The 24,612-nt window shown below is 36.0% G+C and overlaps 5 protein-coding genes, 1 long non-coding RNA gene and 1 other non-coding gene across 8 annotated transcripts; 1 reads left to right on the top strand and 6 right to left on the bottom strand.

Annotated features, from left to right (window-relative positions):
- Positions 1-323: 323 nt before the first annotated feature.
- LOC120000418 lies at positions 324-1,387 on the bottom strand. Its single transcript, XR_005468618.1, has 3 exons — positions 1,251-1,387; positions 894-1,094; positions 324-608 (listed from the first exon to the last, which is right to left on the bottom strand). It is a non-coding gene; the product is annotated as an uncharacterized LOC120000418 (long non-coding RNA).
- Positions 724-3,586, top strand: LOC120000417 (U-box domain-containing protein 7). The gene is made up of 2 exons (XM_038848497.1): positions 724-1,109; positions 1,216-3,586. The coding sequence occupies exons 1-2, from the start codon at positions 895-897 to the stop codon at positions 2,003-2,005; spliced, it is 1,005 nt and encodes a 334-aa protein (XP_038704425.1). The 5' UTR covers positions 724-894; the 3' UTR covers positions 2,006-3,586.
- On the bottom strand, positions 2,548-2,649 carry LOC120001174. Its single transcript, XR_005468775.1, has one exon. It is a non-coding gene; the product is annotated as a small nucleolar RNA snoR99 (small nucleolar RNA).
- On the bottom strand, positions 3,367-7,013 carry LOC120000416 (altered inheritance of mitochondria protein 32-like). Its single transcript, XM_038848495.1, has 5 exons — positions 6,579-7,013; positions 6,395-6,480; positions 5,133-5,438; positions 4,963-5,046; positions 3,367-3,983 (listed from the first exon to the last, which is right to left on the bottom strand). The coding sequence occupies exons 1-5, from the start codon at positions 6,996-6,998 to the stop codon at positions 3,623-3,625; spliced, it is 1,257 nt and encodes a 418-aa protein (XP_038704423.1). The 5' UTR covers positions 6,999-7,013; the 3' UTR covers positions 3,367-3,622.
- A 1,120-nt stretch (positions 7,014-8,133) lies between these two features.
- Positions 8,134-10,081, bottom strand: LOC120000557. The gene is made up of 3 exons (XM_038848682.1): positions 9,944-10,081; positions 9,668-9,787; positions 8,134-8,523 (listed from the first exon to the last, which is right to left on the bottom strand). The coding sequence occupies exons 1-3, from the start codon at positions 9,980-9,982 to the stop codon at positions 8,344-8,346; spliced, it is 339 nt and encodes a 112-aa protein (XP_038704610.1). The 5' UTR covers positions 9,983-10,081; the 3' UTR covers positions 8,134-8,343.
- Positions 10,082-10,441: 360 nt separating this feature from the next.
- Positions 10,442-14,174, bottom strand: LOC119999294 (heterogeneous nuclear ribonucleoprotein 1-like). Of its 2 annotated transcripts, XM_038846781.1 has the most exons (6): positions 13,912-14,174; positions 13,644-13,684; positions 13,393-13,556; positions 13,203-13,302; positions 12,940-13,109; positions 10,442-11,414 (listed from the first exon to the last, which is right to left on the bottom strand). In XM_038846781.1, the coding sequence occupies exons 1-6, from the start codon at positions 14,025-14,027 to the stop codon at positions 10,899-10,901; spliced, it is 1,107 nt and encodes a 368-aa protein (XP_038702709.1). In that variant the 5' UTR covers positions 14,028-14,174; the 3' UTR covers positions 10,442-10,898. The 2 variants fall into 2 exon arrangements, with proteins under 2 accessions (XP_038702709.1, XP_038702710.1); XM_038846782.1 differs by lacking the exon at positions 13,644-13,684 and having other exon boundaries at positions 13,912-14,155.
- Positions 14,175-20,598: 6,424 nt separating this feature from the next.
- On the bottom strand, positions 20,599-21,393 carry LOC120000852 (cyclin-dependent protein kinase inhibitor SMR6-like). Its single transcript, XM_038849012.1, has one exon. It carries the CDS (start codon positions 21,061-21,063, stop codon positions 20,740-20,742), a length of 324 nt encoding a protein of 107 aa, XP_038704940.1. The 5' UTR covers positions 21,064-21,393; the 3' UTR covers positions 20,599-20,739.
- Between the last annotated feature and the right edge of the window lie 3,219 nt (positions 21,394-24,612).

Raw genomic sequence — 24,612 nt, 5'->3', positions numbered from 1 at the left:
TGTTGCATTTTACTCCACGCTCTGGGCGGTCCAAGGCCTGCGTGACTTTCACCCTCAAAAGACGCCTCGAGTGTTTTAAGGTTTGGTTCGCACTTATAAACTGTTGTGAGACTTTATAAGTCTTAACACACAAGTTGACTATACGAGTTAAGAGTTATTTGTGGCAGCATTACTTTGTGAGTGGTCTATTCATAAAGATATCTAAAAGACCTAATAGGTGATCTAAATGGGTGTGGAAGATCACAATTGTTCCGATACCTTGTAATTATAATTTGAAGAATTTGAGAGGGATGAAGAAGATGAGAGAAAGGTTTGGCCCAATCTCAAGGCCCGCAGGACTTTACCTTTCAAAAAGGCCCAGGAAAAAAAAAAGTGCTTCCATTAAGCTACCATTGGAGACAAGCTTATGAACAAAACCATGCATGCAAAAATTTGTATCATCAAAACTTGAGAAGCATTTCCTTCAAGAAAACTCCGCCGCATAATGGTTCATAAAGCACAGAAAAGCCAATCAATGGTCCCCCTCCCTCAATATTCTTTTCTCTTTTCTGGAATGATCATCTTTGTTTGCAGTCCAAGTATTCCTTCTTATTCCTCCACCACTCTCTCTGTAGCTCATCTACATACACTATCAGACGACTGTTAAAGTTGAGGGAGTTTTGAGTTTTGAAAGCAAGTTAAAGATTCATTTCTTAGATTCAGTAAAAGCTGAATAAAGAGAATTTGCAAGTTTGCTTCCAATTGAAACAAATTGATACCCAAAAAAAAGCGTAACATTACATCTTCAAGCAACCAAATAATCCTGACTTCTTCAAGTACTCCTCTTATACAGATAATTAAGCAAGCAAGACAGACAAGTTAAAGAGTGATAGAGAGGAGGGATATAGAGTTACCATGGAAGATTTGGTGATGGAAAATCTTTTCAATGGTGACAAAGAATCGCAGATTCGGGCTGCGACTGAACTTGGCAGACTCAAGAGTAAACAGAGGCAGTATTTGGCTGACAGAGGAGTCATTGTTCCTTTAGTGTCCATGCTTCAATCACAGGACTATGAAGCCATTGAAGCTGCTCTCTTTGCACTGCTCAGCCTTGCCTGTGGCAGTGAACGGTTAGTTTCCTCGAAAAACCCATGTCTTCTCAATAACATATATGTTGAATTACTATGGAATTAAACATGATTCAAGAAAATGTGATTGATGTTGGTAATCTGGCAGAAACAAGAGACGTATCGTAAAATCCGGGGTTATACCGATGCTTTTACAATTGCTTCAGAGCCAAAACCCGCTGCTGATTGAGCACACATTAGCTGCTATGTTGATTCTCTCTGCTTGCAGCGCGAACAAGCTAGTGATCGCGTCTTCTGGAGCTGTACAAGTACTAATTGAAACTCTCGGCGGAGATTATGCCAATGACAGTAACATGAACAACATTAGCATTCAAGCTAAGCTTGATGCAATAGCCACACTACACAATCTCTCCACTTGCCATCAGATCGTTCCATTAATCGTTTCTTCAGGCGTAGTATTTCCATTGCTTCACCTAATCCAGGGCAATGAGAAATCATCAGAGATGGTGGAGAAGGCGATTATGCTGCTCGAAAACGTAATTTCTTTATCAGAGAATGCACTTCAGGAAACTGCTTCTACCGGTGGAGCAATTCGAGCATTGGTGGAGGCAATTGAAGATGGTTCTCCACAATGCAAAGAACATTCAGCAGAGATCCTCCTGCTCATATGCCAAATTTGCAGAGAGACGTACAGAGGATTGATTTTGAGGGAAGGAGTGATGCCTGGGCTGCTTCAGTTAAGTGTGGATGGAACTTGGAAGGCAAAGGAGATTGCTCAGAATTTGTTGCTTTTACTAAGAGATGGCTCGAGCTATTGTTCAAGAAGTAATCAATCAAAGCATGAGCTTATAGAGCAGGTCATGCAAGAAATTGATGCACAAGGTGATGGCACAACACTGAGGCTCGTTGAGGATATGATTGCAAAGCTCAGTACATAACCCATAGATAGAATTGTACACAAGTTTTGTCCACGAAACAGACTTTTAGCCAGTGATTTATTGTGGGGAATATGTTACTTGGTGTGCATAACAATTAACATTGGGTTTGGGCTTACCTAATTGAAGAGTGACATGGTGATTTTTTAGCATCACATCAAATGCAAGAATAAACCGCATGAAGTTGACTCTGTACGAGAGATCGTAAGTTCAACTTCAACGCCTCAACAATTTCACAACATTATTTCCTTGCATTGGCCAAAAGCCAATGGGAGGCTTTGTGAAGTTAATTCTCTTGCCCGGCTGTCCCGTAGACATGCCTCAACAATTTCACAACATTATTTCCTTGCATTGGCCAAAAGCCAATGGGAGGCTTTGTGAAGTTAACTCCCTTGCCCGGCTGTCCCGTAGACATGTTATGCTTAGAAATTCTCGATTACGAAAAAAAGTCAATGAATCATGAATGACCCAGATAAATTGATGAGTTGGGAAAGACCAAAAAAAAAACCCAAGATCAAGCAAGTAGTTGTTTATGCATGACTGTAACATATCCCACCATCTAATGATCGGCAAGAAACCAGTAACAGAGACTGCTGACAAAGTGAATCAGATGGACTCATTTTGGGACATATTCAGCCCTGAAGCAATTGAACTACTGCTAGATTTGTGCCATAAAAAAAATTTGTACTGCTAGAGGGGCAGACGTTTAGTCCCCAATAGAGACTAAACAAACAGAAGATATAAACATATATCAGATTCGAAATACACATCACACAAGCAGATCAAGTGTCACATAAATAGGAGAATGCACGAGAACAATCCAGCTATTAACAGACTAAAGACAAAAACATTCAAGCAAGTAGTTGTAAGCAATTGTTGACAAATTAGCCAAAAAAAAAAAAAGAGGAAAGAACTTACAGCATGACAAAATTGCAACTGCTAATAACATAGTGCATAATTGTAATCAGTAATCATGCAAGTTTTTCTACTTCACGCTGCGGTCTTTACTGATGCTCAAGTTCCAAGTCCAGCATACCAACATACTCCCAAAACCAAATACCATAAATCATAGCAGTGAGGATCCAAGATCAGTTGTCATAGAAACTAACACAAATTTTGTATCAACTGGGATGAGCTGTCGTATAATATGCAGTCCAAACAGGAGAGAACATCTAATCATTGAAAAAATAATAATAATTACCTGATACCAATACTCTATGGTTCAGTGAAAGGGCTCCACCCGGGGAGAGACCTCGCATCGTAATTATTCCAGCAAACAGGAGGGTCAGGTTTGAACCTGATACCTTATTAAACAAAGATACTCGTATAACATTCTAGTAAAACTTCACTATAAAGATGAACCATTCACCAAGAAAATATGGAAATATTGAAACCTCACTAAATTCTTCCACAAAAACCAACGGGGGGAAATGGGCTTAATACTGTCAATCCTGCTTACTTGGTAATCCTCCCCATCCTAAAAACATATACGTATTATCCTCCTGAAGAAATAAGCTGTTTAGAGGATTATTTTCTTCCATGCTATAGTAACTGCCTACAAAAAACGAAGGCATGCATAAAGCTGCAAAAAACAGGAATGCCTCGATTTGAGGGCATATTTCAGCCTGACCTTCTATACAGGCTATATGCCACTGCAACAGTTGCTACAGCTCCAACAACAGAAACTGCTGCAAGGACATCATGCTGCTCCCAGGATCCAATCCAGCTTGAGAGTTTAGCCATCCCCTTCGGTCCATCCACTTTGATGGCTTCTTTCAGTTTTTTCTCTTCACTCACTTCCAAATCTCCATCTCTGCAACATGAGAAGCCATTTGCACCTTGACAACAGCCAGACATGTTTTCACTGTTGCCCTGGTTGATTATTTCTTCATGCTTCTCACTTTTCTTGTCATCTGTTGCATTTGGAAGCTTCTGTTCAGCCACTTTTTCACCTTCTTCACTGGATGCCCCCATTTGTCCCCTGCAGATGATTATTGTTTTAATTTATGGTCCAGAGTCGTAAAGCACAGTGATTCAAAAATAAATAGAAATCCAAATCTCTTTGAGAGGGGAAAAAGTAAAAGAATGCCTATATGACTCACTATGCAGCTAATTATTGTTACATTTATGGTCCAGTGTTCTAATGCACAGGGCTCTAATAAAATGAGGATCTAATTCCATTCAAGAAAAAAAGCAGCAGGAGTGAACGGATAATGCATGATATATAGGTAACATGGAACGCCCCTTCACTAACCACAGATTTCGACATGTGTTTTCGAATATCCATGTTCATAAGAATGATTAGACTTCCAAAGGAAAGAAAATTATTTGAAGATTGAAAAGTAACAATTAACATCCTGCAGTTAGACTAAATGTTAGCAAAGTGAGAAACGCAGGTTGGATTGCAACAGCCAACCTTGTGCCAAAGATAGCTAGAAGTATTCAAAAAGAAAACCAAACTGAATAACATAGTCGAAAAATATTTCACAGGGGGCTGACTGCACGACTCACACAAGGATTGACAAGAATATTCTGAGGAAACGTTTGAAAGGAAAAGGTTACATACAAATATGGTGGTATTCAGCAGTTTAGAATAAAAAATTATAATCCTAAACACGAGGACTTATGTATCATTGACAATGTAAATGTTTAGAAACCCCAAAGAAAACAATTCAATGCTACACTGCATTCTAAACACAGACACATTTACACATTCATCACAACAGAACGTTAGCATCAACATTTTACAGAGTAAAATCCAACCTCAGGATCTGGAAGCTGCTTCAACAAAAGGTATTAGTCATATACTCATATGTCATTACCATCCGTAAGAGTCATGCAAAGCAATGCTCTTAACCTTTTATCAGTGTTTATAAGAATAGAATCTTACCATAAAAGTAAAATGATCAGTAAAGTTTCACTTAACAATAGCAAATAATAATAATAATAATAACATAGACCTCCAAAGACGCTTTATGACAACTCCCTTAGCAACATGCTCATCCAGCAATTCAGGCACGTCCTCAGGAGTGACATAGCCATACCTGCACTCAAATGAAAGAACTCGATGAAACCAAAAATGAACCAAGTTTATCAGATGGCTACTAGAGTTTTCATGACAATATCTCACCAATGCCCTGTAACTTTTCCCTCAGGGTTTGGGCCAAAGATAATCAAGTTTCCAGCATACTTGTGTCCCCCAATGTGAGAGCATGGGCTGACAAACAACTTATCCTTCAGTCCACGTGCCACAATCTCCTGTTTAAGTTTTTCAATTAGAGCTGGTCCACAAACACCACACCTCGTATCTCGCTTCTCATGAGCACAAACAAATATGTGGGAACTAATGAAATTCCCCTCCAAACCATCAGCCCATGGCTTTCCATTCACAAGCACATCATCAACAAAACCATCAGCATCAGAATCTTTCAAGCCCCTTCAATTCCAAAAAAAAGAAGATATAATGCTATGATCAACAGTTGTAATGTTTTTATAAAAGCTCAAAAATCTCAACCGCCTTGAATTTTAAAAACAAAATCCGAAATACAGTGCAAGCTTATACTCCGTACATTTTGAAAAATAAATATGGATGGGAGGAAATGCCACATGAACTTTTTCCCCATTTTCTCATCTGAAAATCAGTAAAATGCTGTAGAAGGGTGTAGGAAATGTAAAACAGTAACTCAGCATCCATACTCAAATAATGAGAACCAAATGGAAAATAACACAATACTGAGATACATACTAAAGTCCTCCATTGATTCAAGAAGGATTACACTATGAAATCTCCCAAAGACAGGTAAGGAAACTGTGTAGTGAATCAATGGAAAATACTTAAAAGGCTTCAAGTTCCCGAACATCCCAAGCCTAACTAACATTTATTAAGCTTCATTAATTTACTAAACAGATACTAAACCCTAAAGAACCAGAAACTACAAGTTTTGCCTCAGCTAAAAAGAAGCGCTGCCACCATTGTAACCAACCACACCATTCAATAGGGGTTTCACAGACGTGACAGTGAAAACCTAAAAGTCAACAAGTAAAATGCACCAAACATTTACTCTTAGCCTAACTGAATTTGAAATCTAACCTCAAATAAAACCAAGCCATAAGCAAAGCGGATTCAATGAACACAACAAAAATCACAGACGTTGAATACAGACATCTCAAATTTAAGAGCGATTTTCTTGTTCTCAGAACTATTATAAGCCAAAAAATCTTAATGTATCAAGTCATTCCGAAAAAGAATCAGCATATCCAAGTAACACCAAGGAACAAAAACTTGTGCGTAGCTGTTAAGAGAAAAAAGTTTAATTCTAATCAAATAAGAAACAGAACCGAACAAGTAAATTAACTCAATCAAGTTCGAACAAAGAACAAAACCCTACACACCTATATATCTTCATGTCCGGAAAAATCAACACGTCTCCATCGCCGAACTCCCCCGCGTCGCCTCCACCGAATATAGTCAGATTTGTCTATCAAAAACCAGAAAAAACCAGTTCGTATAATCACATAAAACGAAATCAAAATGACAATAATTAACCGATTACTCTCAGATTCAAAAGCAACGGACCTTGACAGTAATATCGTCTTTACGGGCTTTCAAAGCAGAGGCAAATAACTTGGGCAGAGGATCAGCGTCGGAAGCCTCAACACGTTTGGGCCAGTCTTTCGGGCCCTTGTAACAAAGGAACACGTGACGATCATACATAGCAACAGTCCCAGCGAGATCGCTGGAGTACATCTCCGGCCTCTTGAACCCGTACTTGACGTCGATCTCGTCGGCGTCAGAGATACCGGAAGCAGTGTCCGTGTTGTCTGCCATGGAGAGAGTAGTAGTGAAAGAGGAGAGATTTGGGGTTAGTTGACGAAAACGTGAGAGCGAGGGAGAGAGAGTACGGCGTTGATGAAGAAGAGAGAGAGGAGTTTGAGGATTGTAATGACGATGGAGAGCCAAGGATATGAGAGAGCGTGTGGGGTGCGCAATGCGCATTGCGTGAATGATATGGCCCTCTCGTTTTCCGTTAATTATTTATTGACTTTGACGGAAATGGTTCCATGACAGAGGAAATGAAAGCAGAAAGCGCGAGCGAAGAGAATTTTGTAATTTGTTTTTCTCATCTGATTCATCTAGAAGAGTAAGAAAATATTGTCCTTTTAAGGAATTTACTCATCCTCTAATGTTATTATTTTTGTATGGAAAAGTATTAGAAATTTACAGATTTGGATTTCTTCTCTTTGTTTTTTACCGATAATGACATCATACAAGTTTATCTTTCAAATATTAGATATATATTAGATATGAGTTTAAACTAGGGCGTATTACTCCTGACAGGATCGAATGAAAGACCTTTTGAGTATATATAATTTGATCAACTAGATTATCATCCAAATCATTTTTGAAAATATTGTATCCTAAAATTAAAATTGGTTCTCACCTAACAAGAACAACAAAATTTCCCATTTAAAAAATATCAATCCACTTTTAATTGAACAATTTTATTTTAAAATATACTTAATTGATTATAGAATTAAGTTCAAATTCCTTGAGGTGGGTTGGGATGTATTTTAATCATTATTTATTTCTTTAATTGGTTATTTTTTATTTGCATCCGTCCTGCTGTTGCTGGATCAGCGATCAGGAGCGAGAAAATAATCTCTCCATCCATCGCTGCTGCTGGTTTTCTATCAACGCCTCCGGGATCTTTGCATCGTCGCTGTGGAGTCGTCCAGCCTAATCGGAACAAGTAAAAGAACCAACTCATTCCAGGCACGATCAAGGAGGAATTTGAATCTGTATTCTCTTCTATTGAATGATTTGTGGGTCATCTTCGGTTTTTCTTAATCTTGATACTTCTGTTTCTGGGTCTTCCTCACCCAAATCTTCGGCCACCAAAGTGCAGGAAATACACAAGCAGCACACTTTCATCAAGTTCATTCATTAGTTGAAGTCCACAGTCTCTGTTATCACCCTAATACAATCATACTAGTAGCTTTGTCGCCTTTTATGAGACTGTCGTAAAGCTTTCATTCATAGTACTGACTCAAGCACGGTCTGTGCACCATTCCGGTGGCACAGATCAAGAGTTTAACAAGGACAAAAAAATGAGGATCTAATTATACGTGAATACACCAACCAATCTAGATTCTAAGAAGTGTTGGTTTTATCCATATGACTTCACAGTTCACTTGTACAACAATGTCATTGACAAAGAAATACAGAGCCTCTGTAATCAGACCTAAAAGGACTAGTTCATGCTGCAATAATGAAGTTCAGGAAATCTGTAACATGATCAATGCATTACAGTGCGATGTTGAATATGAATTTCTTAGAGATATTAGGATTGATCAAGTAAATTTTTGAGATATAAGTTTAAAATGTATCTCCCAGAGGACAAGACATCAAGCCTCTTCTCACTAGGTTCATACTTACCCTTCCGAAGCTGATACCGTTGAGTCACGGCTGAGATGGTATATGCTTGGCCTTCAATTGTCACACTCTCCCCACATTGCAGGTTCTGTCACACAATGCAAAAACAGAATGACACAACAGAACATAAATCCCCTGACTGCAGCGATACATACCATTTTTAGCTGCTTATAAGTTTCACTGGTTAGTTGGCTGATCACCTTGCATGAATCAAGAGGTCGATATTGACAACCGTATGGAGAAACCACCAAGATCTTGTTTGTGATGAATAAAGAGTTTTCAGTTCAGGATGTGCATTTACTTATATGCTAAACACACTCTGGGAAGCGCAACTAAATTTACAGCTTGATAGACAAACGGCAATGTGCTAGGTTATTACTTCTGACTCCATTTTCACATGAACCATCAATGTTTTCTCCTTTTTCTTACACTGTAACCCTGACATTCAAAAAGCCCCCACACTATATGTCACTGCATAAAGTCTATCTACAACTAAAAAAAATTAGTTGAAATTCACCACAGGAATTTTCCTTTGCTATTCGTTCCAGTCCAGACTATACACTGACCAATACCACACTGTCCACATCCTTTTTTCATTACTTGTAAGTTTTATGATTCTATCCCAAAAAAAAGAGTATCTTCTAGTTGCGTTTTCTTAACCTTTTGATCTGAAATATGGATACTACCACACTGTACATGCACAAGCTATATTAAACGACACGCTCATCTCTTCTGTTCACCACCTTCTGAAAACTGTAAAGTTGTTCTACCCGGTTAGAGTTGTAAAAATTTTTCTTTAGATAAAACAATTGAACTTTACGAACTGGTAAAAGGTTTCAACACACCAATATAGGCAGCAAGAAACCCCAGAACAACAAAGACAAACTCAAAAAAAAAAAAAAACACGTTTTCCCAGGAGGATCTTGCAGAGGAATGTTGAGGAAGGTCCAGCCCAGGAATTAATGGTTCAAGACACGATTTACATGTGTAGAGTTTACTGTGGAGGATTTCATTTACTTATTTCTTTCTTACAAAAAGATTATAAAACTTAATTTCCCTTAATTAATAATGCAGATAACACTAACAGAAACACACAATTGATTGAAGCCCCAGAAAAAAGGTAAAATGAACCTCCCAAGACCACTTATAAATCCGCATATAGATACCCAACAAGCACATGAATTGCAGAAACAAAAAAAGAGATTAAAATTGTAAGAAAAACTGAAACTTACAGAGGGAAAGCAACGAATTCCGAGGTTTTTGGGGGGAGGCGAGATTTCGATGACTTTGTAGGGGTGAAACTGGTCTCTATCTCGTTCTTTCTTTCTGCAAATCACTTGAAGCGCCGGTGTCTGAAAACATCAGGAAAAAAAAAACAACAACAATTGATAAAGTAACTTCTCTTTTGAATCGAATGAGTTATTTGATTTTGGCAAAAAATAAGAAATCTGAATTTCAAAAAAAAAAATCCAACAAAAAAACCTCAGTAAATTCGTTGAATCTCGCACCTTCTGATAGGCTCCCAGGTTCGAGGCCACCATCGCCATATCTCTCTCGCTCCCTATCCCCTCAACTTTTTTTGTGGATAATTTAAGAGGAATTGAAACTTGTGACAATGTTGAGGGAAGGAAACCCCAAACAAAAAAAAAAAAGAGATCATTTTATCTTTCATTTCCATTCGAGATAAGGTTATTTACGGTTTCACCCTTTATTATGTACGACTTTCAAAGTCACGTCAAAATAGGCTTATCACCATCATTATTTTCAGTTTTCACACATTTTAGGACTATCAAAAAAAAAAAAAAAAAAAAAAAAAAAGCCCAATAATCAACCAAACAATCAGATTAAAATTATGTCCAAAAATCAACCGTGAAAACTCATAATGGTTAGTATGACCATTCCGATCAGAACAATAAATTCCATAGTCAAACGGAATTCTTCTGTTTAGTCGATAGTAAACACAAACTGGAAAATCATTAAAACGAAAATACACAAGCTGGAAGTAATTGAAAAATAGCTTCCTAAATCCTACCACTCGCAATAACAACATAAATGTTACAAATAAAGTTCATTGTGGTTCCCCAAGCATGTCCACTAAAAAGTTCAAAGAAAAGAAAAATACACAAACTAACTTATTTCACGACTTATAAACTAACATATTTTACACCACTTATAAGCTAGGACTTACTTGAAAAAATAAACTTTACCGCACAGGACTGTAAGATTATAGTTCATCAACATCAAAGAGGAATTCCTATAAAATACATACAACAGGGTCTTTGAGACCTTGCAAGTGAACTAAAAGGAACCATTTTGGCATTGGCTGGCAAATTTCCTAAATGCAACAGTAGAAAAATGAGCTCCATTAGGCAACCTGAAAAATAAAAGGTCGATGATACAAACTGAACAAAATTAACTCCCCTGTTACATTTCATGAAATACTGTATTCCCTGCAACCTCCTTCTACCTCCCATAAGGGTGGTATCGACCAGTACCTCCTCCTGCACCACCATATCCCCCTCTACTTCCATAGAATGACCCACCACTGCTACTTCCATAGCCACCACCAAGGCCAGTATCATAGCCACTCCCATAGCCACCCCCATAGCCAGCACCAGCACCATATCCCTCATACTCACCTGGGCCGCCAAAACCACCTCCAATATCATATCCTCTGCTCAGGCTTCCTCCATAACGACCCAAGTATCCAAGGGATGGGTCTCCCCTATAAGCCCCCATGCCAGCGCCACCATATCCTCCATATCCACCTAATTCAACTCCGCCATATCCCCCATAAGCACCCATTCTACCTCCATAAACCCCGCCAGACCTATACCCACCACCGAAGCCACTACCACCTCCAAACCCACCATAGGCATCCCCGAACCCACTGCCAGAAGAAGCCCTAGAATCATTATAACGCTTGGATGAGGGAGGTGGTGGGTTGGACTTCTTGGGCTCTGCCTTCTTGATCTCCACCTACAAAGAAGCAGAAGTTGGACCTATGTCATTGCACCTCTTTGAGTTGGCTTAAATATCAAATTATTCTAGACAACAAAGCAAAAGCAACTACCTGCACATAATGCAGGAAAATGAGTTCATCAATCAATCTTGTTCTAATGAAGACTTGTCCACACAAATGAAATTATCTTTTACTTCACAAAAACAGAAGACGGGCTAGCAATCTATTTTTTAGCATGACTTCCCAAACACATATGTACAGAACTAACCTCAACAGCCACCATCACTTGACTTGTGGCTGCTTGGAATATATCTCTATACACAATCACTCAATCAATATTCTGCTTGTAATAGATCTCTATACACAACCACTCAGTCAGTATTCATGCATATTAACTTCTACAATAATTGATTCCATCAGCTCCACAATGCTTAGTCGCTAACAAGATTTCTATTTCCATCCTCGTAAGAGAGACCATATATGGGGTAAATGCGACATCTTCACAGCATTAAAATACTCTCTTATAAAGATTTATTGAGTTTTTGCATTTTCCTCACCTACATTAATCGATATGTAATAATTCTACTAGCTGCCAAAACATCTTTGAGTTCTGTTCAAGTATTAATTGCAATTACCAATATCACACATGAAAAAGGGTTTTCTTTCTTTAATTCAACTGAATGAGTTTACACACGAGTACAAATAATATATGAATTCATTACTTAGTCCAAGCGCTTAAGAAATTTGGTCGACTTAGGTCTGAGTACGCTGCACAGACATTACCGCAGTTCATAATTCCAGGTGTTCAAACTACCAAAGCATTTTTCAAGTCAGTTAATACAGGACCAAATTCAAAATAAATACCAACAATGAGAAATGCCTCTTCCAGATACTGGCAACTTGGTTAAAGAAGGCCCCTCATACTTGTCCTTCAGGGATTATGTTATTTAATTCAGGTCTTTCCCCTACAAGGATTATTACTAGTAAAGAAGCAGGTATATGCCATAAAAGCAATTTTGAATCCTTGAGGAAACATTCTTTAATTTCGTCTTTTTCTTTAAGAGTGAGTGAGCTCAAACTATGGTGGCCAATTCTGTTTGAAGAATAGACATCTTCTTCTAGCTTAGCATTTGCAACACTAAAATGTTAGGCATGGATATTAACTTACACAAACCCAAATAATGAATCACCAGATAAAGAGAGACAAAGTCAATGAGGAAACGTTATGCATATAAACATCAAGGACTTAAATTTAGAAGGTTAAATAACAATTCTGGGAACAATGATTGAGAAAATAATGGGCATATGAAAATCAAACAATCCTTGCATTTGGTTGCCCTGAAGTATGAAATCATATGCACTTTTTTCACAATGAAGACTAAGACATCAACTAAAAGCAAATGTCTGTTTTCCTGTACTGTTTTCCTATTGGGAAAATGACAATTGTAAGTCAAGCAAGCCAAATAGAATATCATCATTGATATTGCATCAAGAGAGAAATAATTAGTAAATAGGGTTCAATTTCGTTGGGTATCCCCTCACCTGCACTCCATCAAACTCTAGTCTATTGCCCTTCTCCAAGAGATCCTCAACAGATTGATCTGTGTCAAATGTAATAAATCCAAAACCACGGGAGCGATTTGTCGCATGGTCTAGCATGATTTGGTGTTCAATTACATCCCCAAACTGTGCAAAGAAGTCCCTGAACTCATCTGGTATTTTCAATGGATATCAATCAATGCCCCGACCCAGATATCAAAACCACTATGACTCTGAAGAAAGTCAAAAACTTAAAATAACATTACCTTCACCCACAGCTGCTGGAATTCCACCCACAAAAATTTTCCTAGTTCTGATGTCTCTAGAGCCAGCAGCTCCCTTGGGTATCGTTCGCTTAATTTCCACCTAAACTCCTCGATAGCAGCCCACATGTTCATTAAACAAGTTAATCACCAGAGAAAAAAGTACCAAACTCTATCAAAACTAAAGCAGTACCTGCTTTCCATTTATAATATGTGTCTCCTGAATGACTATATCAACAACAGAAGGATCTGCGTAAGTCACAAACCCAAATCCACGAGGGTGCCCTGTTTTCCAGTCCTTCATTATCACAGAATCCGTGATTTCCCCATACTCTCCAAAATACTTGACAAATTGAGCTGCATAAACAATAACAATTAAACTCACAAAATTCTTGTGTAAAACTAATAACACTTTATAACATTGACACATGACAATGAGCTAACCTGAAGTTGTTTCTCTTGCTAAACCTCCAATAAAAATTTTTCTGCTATTTCGAATCGTAGAAATATTAGAACATAACAGAACAAGCAGAGAACACAGTACAACTTTTCCCTCACAAGTTAAATTTCACTTCAGGGGACAAATTGAAAAAAGATAAACAACTGCAAGAAGCTAAAGACATATTAGACAGTTTCTATGCCTAATACCCTAAAAAGATTTTCTTTAATTTTCTATTTCTAAGTTTTCTCGCGAACAAACAGAAAACATTACCCTGGACTCGCGCCGTCACCAGTGTGAGGTTGAGACCTGCCATTTCCAACGTGGTCAGCAGATCTGACATCGACAGGTTCTACGTCGCGGATAGCTCCGTCATCTTGCCCGTCCATGGCTTACAAGCTTACCAGGACCGCTAATACGGCAGTAAAAAGAAAATCGAATACAGGCGCACCAAAGGAGAAGGAGAAGAGAAGATGGAGAGCCGTAGAATAAGCCCAAGGAGAAGTATCGTTTTTCCTTCAAATTTTGTTCGTTTAAAATCCATCAAATCCGAAAAGTCTAACCCTAGGGCCTAGACACGTGAAACACTTTTCGCCACGAACCCTTAGACCATGTTACAACTCAATCCTCACCTTCCAATACTTACGTAACACAGTCAGGATCTGTGTTGGTTCGGTCAGTCAATTTGATGACATGACTTTACAATTCAATACTCACGTGCCAAACGTTTCATTTTCACCACTTACTTAAGTGAGATGTGACACAGTCAGGATCTGTGTTGGTCTGGTCAGTCAATTTGTTGACATGGTGAAGCAACCGACACGAAAAATGAAATCGTCCTCAATTGATTTTTAAAATGTAATTGGACATCAGTTTTGGTCTATGAAAAAAGAAATGGAAAAGACGTTTATTGAGTATGATGAAGGTATTAGGCACTCCACAATTCTTATTTATTTTAAAAGTATTTTTTTATTTGACTCTAATTTGTTTTAAGAAAATAATTATATGTCCCAATTGTTTTAATGAGCTTCTATATGTTAGAAGTCAATGTTTCAATTGAATGAGAATTGACCATTAATGGTGTGGCAATTGGATTTTGAAAAAATAATGGTGCACAATATCATTGAGATCATTCCCGACTTAGCTATAAATGTTTAGGAGTTGATAAAAAATCCCACTCGGAGTGGGTTTTTTATAATTAAAAAGGATGCGTGGGATCATTGAGGTCATTCTCGGTTTGGCCAAAAATATTTAGAAATTGATAAAAAAAAATCATTTGAAGTGGTTTTTGATAATTTTGAAAAAATGATGCACGGGATCATTGGAGATTTTGTTGATTCACCAAAAGAATCCACAAATCACCATGAATGAAGAAATCCATTTCAAGCCATACTTACAACCATGTGCTTTATGAGTAAGGAAATAATTCATTTAGGACTTATTGGATAGGTCAAATATCTTTAAACCTTCATTTGCTTTGAGATCCCAAATAAATTCTCCTAATCCCTAAAAACATGTCTGTGTTTTGATTTCACGAAAATCAAGTATTTTGAATGAATCACAATGGAACCCCAATATTTGAAGGTTGCTTGGTATTTAAACAAAATACAAGGATTCCATAATTAGTCTTGGTGTATTTATTAGGATTGGACGATTTGGATTAATCCTAAAACTAGCGCATAGCATTTTTGTTTTCATAACATACGATAAACAATCCTAACGTGCACCTATAAATCATGACATAATATGAAAATTAAAATCCTAAACATGCGATCTACGTATTCATCATCCACAAAATCAAACCCTAAATACCTATATGCTTCTAACACCTTAAAAATATTATGTATGCATTTTAACTATTCTACGTCCACAATTATAAAGTTTATATGGGGTTGGCCCAATACATGTGAAATAAAATAAAAATCAAATCAAAAGTAAAAAAAACCAAATCAATAGTGAAAATGGGCCCTGAAACAACCCAAAACAGCTCAGATATTAGCCCGGAATACTACCCATAAACTGCCCCAAAAATAGCCCAGAATATAGCCTAGAAACAGCCCAGAAAATGCCCCGAAAAAATGCCAGAAAATGTGCCCAAAAAATTGCTCAGAAATATGCCAGAAAGTGCCCAGAAACATGCCTAAAAAACTGTCAAAAAAACTGCACAAAACTAACCAGAATACCACCTCAAAAATTACCCAGAAAATGGAAGAAAACTCTCCAAAAGTAGGACAAATAAAGTAAAATAAACCAAGTCAGTCAATAACTCTCTCTACCTTCTTCCTTTTCTTCTTCTTCTCTATATATTTCTTTTTATTTTCTAGATATTTTTTAGGATTTTAACTTTGATTGATAGTTGAGTCAAGATTTGGGTTTGTTTGGATAGGAAAAAGTCTTTGAATTTTGGATATTTATAGACTCATGGGTTTTAAGCAAAGGAAAAAAAATTGGGTTTGGAATTTTTATTTTTGTTTTTGTGTTCTTTTTATTTTTTAACTTATTATTATTTTAAAATTTAGTTGAACGAAACCGGTTACTAACAGTGAAATGATGTGTCACTGTTACCGTGAAATCTTTGTCAATTATTGCAATTTCTATTTTTTTCTAATAACGATAATGGATATTTAAATATCCTAATAGAATGTCTGAAGCCAATCAAGAAAGACAATAAGGTCAAACTCTATGGTGGAATCGCGTAGAGAGGATACTCGGCGGCAAAGAATGCATCCAAGGTGGACTGAACGATAAGGTCAAGCTCGACATGGGTGCGGACAATGGTGTTGGTGAAACCGAGGGGCTGGAGCATACGGATGATGGAGGAGCCAACCAAGCCCCTGTGACCGGCAACAAAAATCTTCGCCGATTTGTGAAATCGAAAGGGGGAGCCCGAGGATAGTGATTTTGCGAAGAGGAGCCCGACAACATTACATGAAAACACTATTGTTTTTTTTTTTTTGAAAAATGAAAGAAAAAAAAATGAAAAATGACCTATTTTGAAAAATGAAAGGAAAAAAAAACTCATTTTACATCCAAACATAAAGATATATAAAACCTAAATAATTGACCTCTTTGTACCAGCTTGAAACAAGATCCAACTCTCTCTGTATTTGAATTCATGGGCCTGAAGCAAACAATAGATCAAGCAATTAAGGCCCACTAAACTTCTAGATTGCCAAAAGATGAAAGGTCCAAGACACACAAAAAACTTGCAAATTCCATTTTTGACCTGCTGCATGTGGATTCTCGGTTAAAGCAATCACAATGGTGTTTTTTGTTGGGGCATGGGTAATTTATGGGGATTTATATTTTGCTAATGTGGTTGAGAATGAAAATAAGATGACTTTTGTATTGATACAATGATGTAAATCTACTGACTTGATTTTTATGTAATAGAGGTGGGATCCAATATTAATTTAAAGGTAAAAATATGATTGTGTGTGAGATATGTACCCCATTTTGAGCCAACTTGGAGGCATTACATGTTCCATACCCGAGGGTATGTTTGGGAATTAAAAAGAGATCAACAAATGCACAAAAATTTTGAATGGACCAACAAAAAATGTCATTTTTTGCCTCACATGCCGAAGCAAAAATTCACTATTGCATTTACTCTTTACAACAGTTAAAGCCACATAAACTAAATGGGTCCCACAAACAAACAAACAAACATAAAATGAAAATTAATTAATTATTAACAATTAAGATGTGGATAAGACCCACAGCCGTCACAGACCTCCGCCTTTCCCGGGCTAAATTCTTATTTTCAATTTTGGTGGGAAGACAAAGTGTACAATTGAAATTTAGGGTTTCGTCCCGCTAAAACAAGGAAAGGGAACGGGCAGCCCGGGCAGAGATCTCTCTCTGTGTGTGAAAAATCAATTGAATTGTGTCTTAGGATTCCTTCAAGGAGGCCCATGTGTACATGTTATTGTCTGCCCTATCTTTTCATGTGTTGCATTGGATTGATTGATTTCCTTTCTTTTATTTACTTTGATTCTCTATTAGTCCTCTAACCCTCAATTATATCCCCTATATCTATTTTTATATCTTATAATATGTTGTACTATATTCGTGCATTAAGGTCATTAAATTATTATACAATATACTTTTTTTGTCACACATCTGATATGTGGATCCAGGGGAGGACCAATGCATTGGTTCTCCTACCGATGCACCAGAAAATTTTGAATTTTTTCAAAAAAATCATAAATTTGTAGTATTTTGTATAATGAATTCAATGATTTTTTTTTCTAAACAAAAATTAACTTCATCGTGATGAAAATATATAATGTTTTGAGTTTATATATGACGGTATAGACTTGTCATGCATTTTTATGTTGAATTTGGTTTTTATTTCGAACAAAAAATATATATCGTTGAATTTGTTATACAAAATACTTCAAATGATTTTTGTGCACCGGTTGCCATGGACAATATTAGGATTTACCCTAATACGGTATTCAACATTAAAGTTCATCAAAGCCAAGTTCCACAACTCTTTTTTTTTTTTTTAATATACTCTTAACTACCTCTTCCTCTATTTTGTTGGGCAACACCAATGAACCCTTTTGTTCAAACTGGATTATCATTGTAAGATGTTATCCGCTTTCTCAAATCCAAGATCAACCCATCATAGGGTTTTCAGGACATTTCAAAATCTTTCAAGTTTCAAGGCTTGCGATTTAAATTTCTCAACTCGTTTTACCGCCTCATTTAACACTCTTCTCATTCTCTTCAAAAAGTGCTAAATTTAGCACCCCACCAACTAAGTGCTATTTTACAACTCCATTTAACACTTCCCTTGGAGTGAATATTTTGAACTTGAGTTGCTATTTCGCAATTAAAGCCATATATAGCATCTCATTTAGCAAATAAAAAATAAAAGAAGGAAGAAATTTTAAAAAAATAATATGTTGTCCCCTGAGCAGCAACAACAACAGCCAAAGTCAAAATTATCCAAAACAAGAATTAATTGTTTAATGTTAGAAAACAATTTATAAATCAACGAACCTGCTTCATTTGGCAATATGTTATGAGCAATTACATGGTGAACACTATTTGTTATTCAATCTAAAGTTATCACAATCTGACAAAGTAAGGGCAAATACAATGGTGAAGTGGTATTGGGCCAATAAAGATGTTGTCTTTTGCTGATGTGGTTGTATTGTAAAATGTGTTTTGCTAATGTGGCTGTATTGGGATAAGTGTTTTGCTGATGTGGATGTATTGATATTTAATGTTTTGGTGTAGTTTTGTTGTGGATAATATGGAGGAATGGAATGTTGTTGGGTTGGGTGGAAAGAGAAAGTGTGTGGGAAGAAAAAGTGTATAGAAATTTGTGTTTTGCTGATGTGACTGTATTAAAATACGTGTTTGACTTGACTTTTTATGTAATAGAGGTGGGACCGGGCCAACAAAAATATTGACCCAGTAAATTGTTTCTTATTGCATTTGCCTAAGTCCTCAACAACTTCACCAATTATAGTTGCTTTCTTAAAAGATTACAATCCCTAGAAAAGTAACAAACAACCCACTCTTTAATATGCAAGAAGAATTGATGAACCATGGATATATATATATATATATATATGCACATAAATTCTCTTATGCGAACACCAGTAAGTTATATTAATTTACACACCTTAATTTGAAACATGTGGGACCCAAAACAGTAACCCCACTTGTCATTTCACTTTTGAAAAAACTTAAAAAGTTGAATGCGCAAGTTATTAAGTTGCGTACGTCCGCACTTAATAATATATATATATATATATATATATATATATATATATATATATAAATTCTCTTATGTGAACCAACCATGTGAGATCCGTCACATCTATGATTGAAAAGTAAGTTCATAAAGTTTATTCAAACTTTTGATTCCATATAAGAATTTGTATATATATAAGGTTATAAAGCTTCTCTCTTTGTCATCGTCTTTTAAACAAATCCATGAATTCTGCAAACCAAATCTTGTCTTCTACAGCTCTACATACAAACAACCGAATTGGGTCCGTTTGGTAATGATAAACATGGTTGTTCTTATCCACAAAACACAATCAAAATGTGTACAAATATGTTTTTGTCACCCATGCTTGAAAACGTGTAATTCTCAAAGTGAAACCAAACAAACAAGCTCTCTTTCAAACCTCACATAGGATTCTAACCTATCAAAACCCATAATTGTTTGTCATTTTATAATCAGAAATGTGGGACATAGAAGAAGATTAAACAAGAAATAAAAAAAATACTACATGGTGTTCTAAGGTTTACTTATAGAACGAATCTTACGAATCTCATTGTTTTTTGTCACAGTTTATCCTAAATGTTGAAATAGAAACACACGATTTCTTATGGAACATGTGTGATCCACAATTTCACATGAATTGTAAGCATCCATCTTAACATTTAGGATAGCATGAACAAAAAATACTACGAAACTTAGCATTTTTGTTACTGTATGTGCTATATGAGGTCATAGTTGAAGCATCTATGCAGCATCTCAACCATGAAAAAGATTTACTTGTTTTCCCTTTTTTTTTGAATTTGTTGTGATGACTTTGCAAAACCTTAACCCATGTACCCCACACGTGTTTTGCTTTTTCAAGAGCTGAATAATAAAGACTTATATGAATGACTGGTTAGGCAGCAGAGGTATAATAAACAGACCAAATTTTGCTTGTATTGGGCTCTGACAGTACCCATAGGTGAACCTTAAACAGTGCATATGACATAAAGGTTTGGTCATATAGAATTCCCACCAAGAAAATCAAACTCTTCATGACATCAATTTTGTGTCACAATTAACAAAAAGAACCTTAAAATCTTCAAACCCTTGAGCAAAATATTGAACTTGTGACCCGATCAGATAATATCATTGATGTGTTTGGGACCTTCGGGCTTGGATTTCCAACAAACCTTACATGAGGGAATTAACCAACAAACTTGGGCTAGAACTAGCTAACATCATTTCATAGATATAGCACTTTCTGTACACAATCAACTCTTCTATTCTACTAATTAAAAAACCCTAAAACCCTACTTCTCTCTAGTCTCTGCTACTATCTAGAACACAAAGAAGTGAAAAAACCCTTAAACTCAATTTGTTTTCTCAACATGGTACTTGAAAACTGTCTCCAAGTCAGGTGGAGTGAAGAAGTCTCTAGCACCAAAATTGCATCTTGCAACAGGTCTTTGCTTTCTCGGGGCCGGTGGGCATGGTAATTTCTCTGGTATTCTTGCTTCTTTCGCTGTTGGAGTTGTCAAACACGCCTCATCGTTGTCGTCGTCTTCGGTCTCTTTGCTAATTGATTTCGTGTTGATTGGCTTCAAGGAAGTCCTAATTGTGATTCCGGCGATGACCCATTTTTTGCCTTCGGATTCTAATCCGGAATCAACTTGTGATTTCTTTGAAAACCCCATATCTGAAGAAAAATGAAACCAAAAAAAAAAACCCCAGAAAAGAAACCTAAAAGCGGGACAAGAACAGAGTGATTGAAAAGATGGGTTTTTGATTCAAGAATCGGAACAATTGATGGAATAACAGAAAAGGTGTAATGAAGTGAAGATGAAGGCAAGCAAATACTACTTTCGTTTCAATCAAAAATCAGCAACAAAAGAGAGATCGATTTGTTCTTAGAATCAGAACAAATCAAGAAAGCTACTAAGCTTCGTAGATGCTAGAGAGAGAGAGAGCTTGGAATTGAGAAGTAAATTGTTGTTGAAAAATAAGAAATGGTCTGCGAAAGAGAAGCAGAGAATAATATATTTGACTGGGAAAAGAAAATAAAGAGGGTTTTGGAGGGAGAGGCTGCCCGGAATACTACGGGCAGCCGAAATGGAGTGAAAAGAAGATTGGCGCCAAAATTTGTGGTTTAATCAGCAACGGCTCTTTTTCCCACGCTCAATTGTTTCTTAGGATTTTACGATTTTGACCCTTTGTATTCTTAATAATTATTTTCAGGGGACTACTGTCTTACGCTGCCATTGTCTGCCCAGGCAGAGCACAATTGAGCGGCATCTGGTGAACAAGAGGAACGACGTCGTTTTGCGTAAGGGTTTGAGGGAATCCTATGCTGTACACCTTTCAGCAATAATAATAATAATTATTATTATAATTATTGCTTTTATCAAATAAAAGAAGTACTTTCATCATTCAATTTATGCTAGAAAGTGCCGAAAATTAAACTGTATAAAATACTTCAATCATTCAATATGTTTTATTTTTTAATCTGTGAATCAATGATTTGTATGCAATGACCATCAACAATCTTACAAAACTTAAAAAGTAATGTTAGAGAATCGTCAAACCGGAGAGATTTTGACCAAATATGATCAAGTCAGCGGAGTTAAAACCAATATTGTGTTATTTTTTCGATTTTTCTCTCGATGGTCCAAAATTTGAAGGGGATTATGCCCCTAAAATTTTTTTTTTGAATTATTTATTGGGAAGTGATGATGAATAAACAAATATCTATATGATATTAAATTTCATATCACAAATTAAAACATAAAATGTTCAAGATAACAAAAAAAACACAATTCTTCAAGTTAGCCAGACAATATTTCATTGAGTATAAATCATCTATCATTATTGTGTATGAGTGTTTATCAATCACTAATTATAATTTCTATATTAAGCAATGACCATACATATTATATACTTACTAGAAATTATAAGTATTTTTCGTAATATTTACATTATATTTATGTATAATATATGTATTTTTAAAAAGATGTGTAGTATATATGAGGAGAAATATATGTATTTTAAGTAAGATGTGTACTACACATATCATATCATAATATTATATATACGTAATAAAAATTTTTAAAAAATATTCAGGAGAGTATATTGTTTATATCACAGGATATATATATAAATACACACATATGTATATCTATACTATCAATCCGTTTGGGGGACAATTTATGGTTCTTTGACCATATATTGTTAAGCGACACCAAAGGGCCATTTTCGGACCCAAATATCGAGACAAGTTCATGACGATAATATGACACTTCTCAAATTGTTCAACATGGGACCATTTTAAGACAATTTTGGTTCACATTCACTTTTGTTCCCCATTCTACCCTTCCTTATTAATGATATTCCAAAACTATCCCAGCTCCTTCTTCTTCAATCTACACCAGCTCGTTCTTCTTCTGCCATGGCTGCCGCTGGGCCTTCGCTTCCACCATCATGCCTTGATCCTCCATGCTTTCTGGTTTCTCTCACAATTTTTTTTTAAAAAAAAAAGCAGCAGAGACATGGCTTTCGAAGAGTGAGAACATGTTATTTTTATTTTATTAATTAAAAATGTTTTATTAATATTATAAATTATTTGTTATTTATTTTACCATTTTATTTTAATTTGTTTCAAGTTAAAAATATAATATCTATGCACGTAATTTGCCACAACAATTTTAACACCATATATACTACATGCAAAAGTACAACCAAACACTATCAGCATTTCAATAATCATATATGCTACCATTTATTATCATAATTTATTATTTATAATATATGTTATTGTCAAAATTGTCTACCAAACGGACTCTATATAAGAGTATAGGGGGCCATGGCTCCCGTAGTCCTGACGTTGCTCCGCCAGTGATTTTAAGAACAGTAAAAGTAACTGAGAAAAATGGGAAAATGTTGGTCGGTTAAATTGGATAAACTATTTATTTGCTGTAAGCACATATCTTTAGCTACATATTTTCTCACTCTAGCGATGTGTTTGGTTGCCAAGAAAATTCAGGAATGGAAATACCAATCTATATTCTGAAAGCAAATATATTCTCTCTAAGGATGTTCTTATTGGGCTTTATATAAGAACATCTATTTTTAAATCCCTAAATCTTAAAATATTTAATATTGAAATTGATTAAACAATCCTAAACCTAAAATCCCAAACTCCAAATCTTAAATCTCAAAACCTAAACACTTAAATCCTAAACCTCCAACATTTTTTTTCTGGTAAATGAGTATTGCATTGAAAAATAAATATGTACAAAATACGAGAGCCTAAACCATACACATTAAATCAACTTTAATCTCCGTCATTTCATCAAATCTAGAGATTTAAAAATAGAACTTATATCAATCCCAACAAGAACGTTCTTATTACTGAAAATTTTATATATATATATATATATATATTCCCCTTTCATTTGAGAGTAAAATTCAACAATGAATTGTCTTTCTTTGATCTACAAAATAAAATAGTGATGATGTGAAAGATGAGAAGAATGAGCAACATGGGTTCCCAGCCATTGGTTCTTGGATCATATGGTCGTCTCTTTCATGCGGGGCCCACTTCAAGATATAACCACCTAGCCAATCCAAATTTGGCCAACACATGCCAGCCCCTCATCTTTCATATATGACGTGGCCTTCATGTGTGTTCCATGGGCTTGTTCAAAATACTATAGTGTTATAGTGTGTACTTCATTTTCATTACGACCCACAAACACATGCCATTTTGTTCAATGAAAGCATATCTTGACCATTTATCAAATGAAAAGCTAAACAAAGAAATCAACACATTTTTTGCTATAAAATTTTCAAAAAAGGAAAAAAGGCGGCGAAGAAAACAATAATGTTGGGTTTGGGCGGCTTGATTGAGATTGCTATTATCTTTACACGTATTACAGAAAATAACATATACACACACCACCACCAAAGAAAGCAATTGTCTTCTGTATCCACTTCAAGTGGCCTATAATTTTTTTTTTTTTGGGTGACGGAGGACACATCTAAGACTCGAGATCCACCCTCATAAACTATTGAGACAGTATTTTACTCCCCAATATATGTTTCAATTCAATCGTGAATATTATTCCAAACTATTCGATGGGGACCAAGTGAACCTATAATTCTACTTGTTTTTTTAGAAATCTCTCATGGACGGTCGTTACGACAATGATATCGGCTACAATTATTACATCATGGATTTGCCAATCTTG

Source organism: Tripterygium wilfordii, chromosome 6, assembly GCF_013401445.1.
Source record: "Tripterygium wilfordii isolate XIE 37 chromosome 6, ASM1340144v1, whole genome shotgun sequence".
In the NCBI taxonomy this organism is placed as follows: domain Eukaryota; kingdom Viridiplantae; phylum Streptophyta; class Magnoliopsida; order Celastrales; family Celastraceae; genus Tripterygium; species Tripterygium wilfordii.
This window is presented reverse-complemented; position numbering and strand designations above follow the sequence as displayed.

Bases quoted from the DNA above. Each gene is read 5' to 3' on its own strand.
- LOC120000557 (XM_038848682.1), bottom strand. From the start codon at position 9,982: ATGGCGATGGTGGCCTCGAACCTGGGAGCCTATCAGAAG. The intron at 9,788-9,943 runs GTGCGAGATTCA...TGATGTTTTCAG, and splicing joins ACCTGGGAGCCTATCAGAAG to ACACCGGCGCTTCAAGTGAT. The intron at 8,524-9,667 runs GTAAGTTTCAGT...ATTGTGTGACAG, and splicing joins GAATTCGTTGCTTTCCCTCT to AACCTGCAATGTGGGGAGAG.
- LOC120000417 (XM_038848497.1), top strand. From the start codon at position 895: ATGGAAGATTTGGTGATGGAAAATCTTTTCAATGGTGACAAAGAATCG. The intron at 1,110-1,215 runs GTTAGTTTCCTC...GTAATCTGGCAG, and splicing joins CTTGCCTGTGGCAGTGAACG to AAACAAGAGACGTATCGTAA.
- LOC120000416 (XM_038848495.1), bottom strand. From the start codon at position 6,998: ATGCGCATTGCGCACCCCACACGCTCTCTCATATCCTTGGCTCTCCAT. The intron at 5,047-5,132 runs GTGAGATATTGT...ATTTGAGTGCAG, and splicing joins GGAAAAGTTACAGGGCATTG to GTATGGCTATGTCACTCCTG. The intron at 3,984-4,962 runs GTCTATGTTATT...AATCATCTGCAG, and splicing joins GTCATAAAGCGTCTTTGGAG to GGGACAAATGGGGGCATCCA.
- LOC120000852 (XM_038849012.1), bottom strand. From the start codon at position 21,063: ATGGGGTTTTCAAAGAAATCACAAGTTGATTCCGGATTAGAATCCGAA.
- LOC119999294 (XM_038846781.1), bottom strand. From the start codon at position 14,027: ATGGACGGGCAAGATGACGGAGCTATCCGCGACGTAGAACCTGTCGAT. The intron at 13,685-13,911 runs GTAATGTTTTCT...TCGAAATAGCAG, and splicing joins GGTGACGGCGCGAGTCCAGG to AAAAATTTTTATTGGAGGTT. The intron at 13,557-13,643 runs GTTAGCTCATTG...TTGTTTATGCAG, and splicing joins AGCAAGAGAAACAACTTCAG to CTCAATTTGTCAAGTATTTT.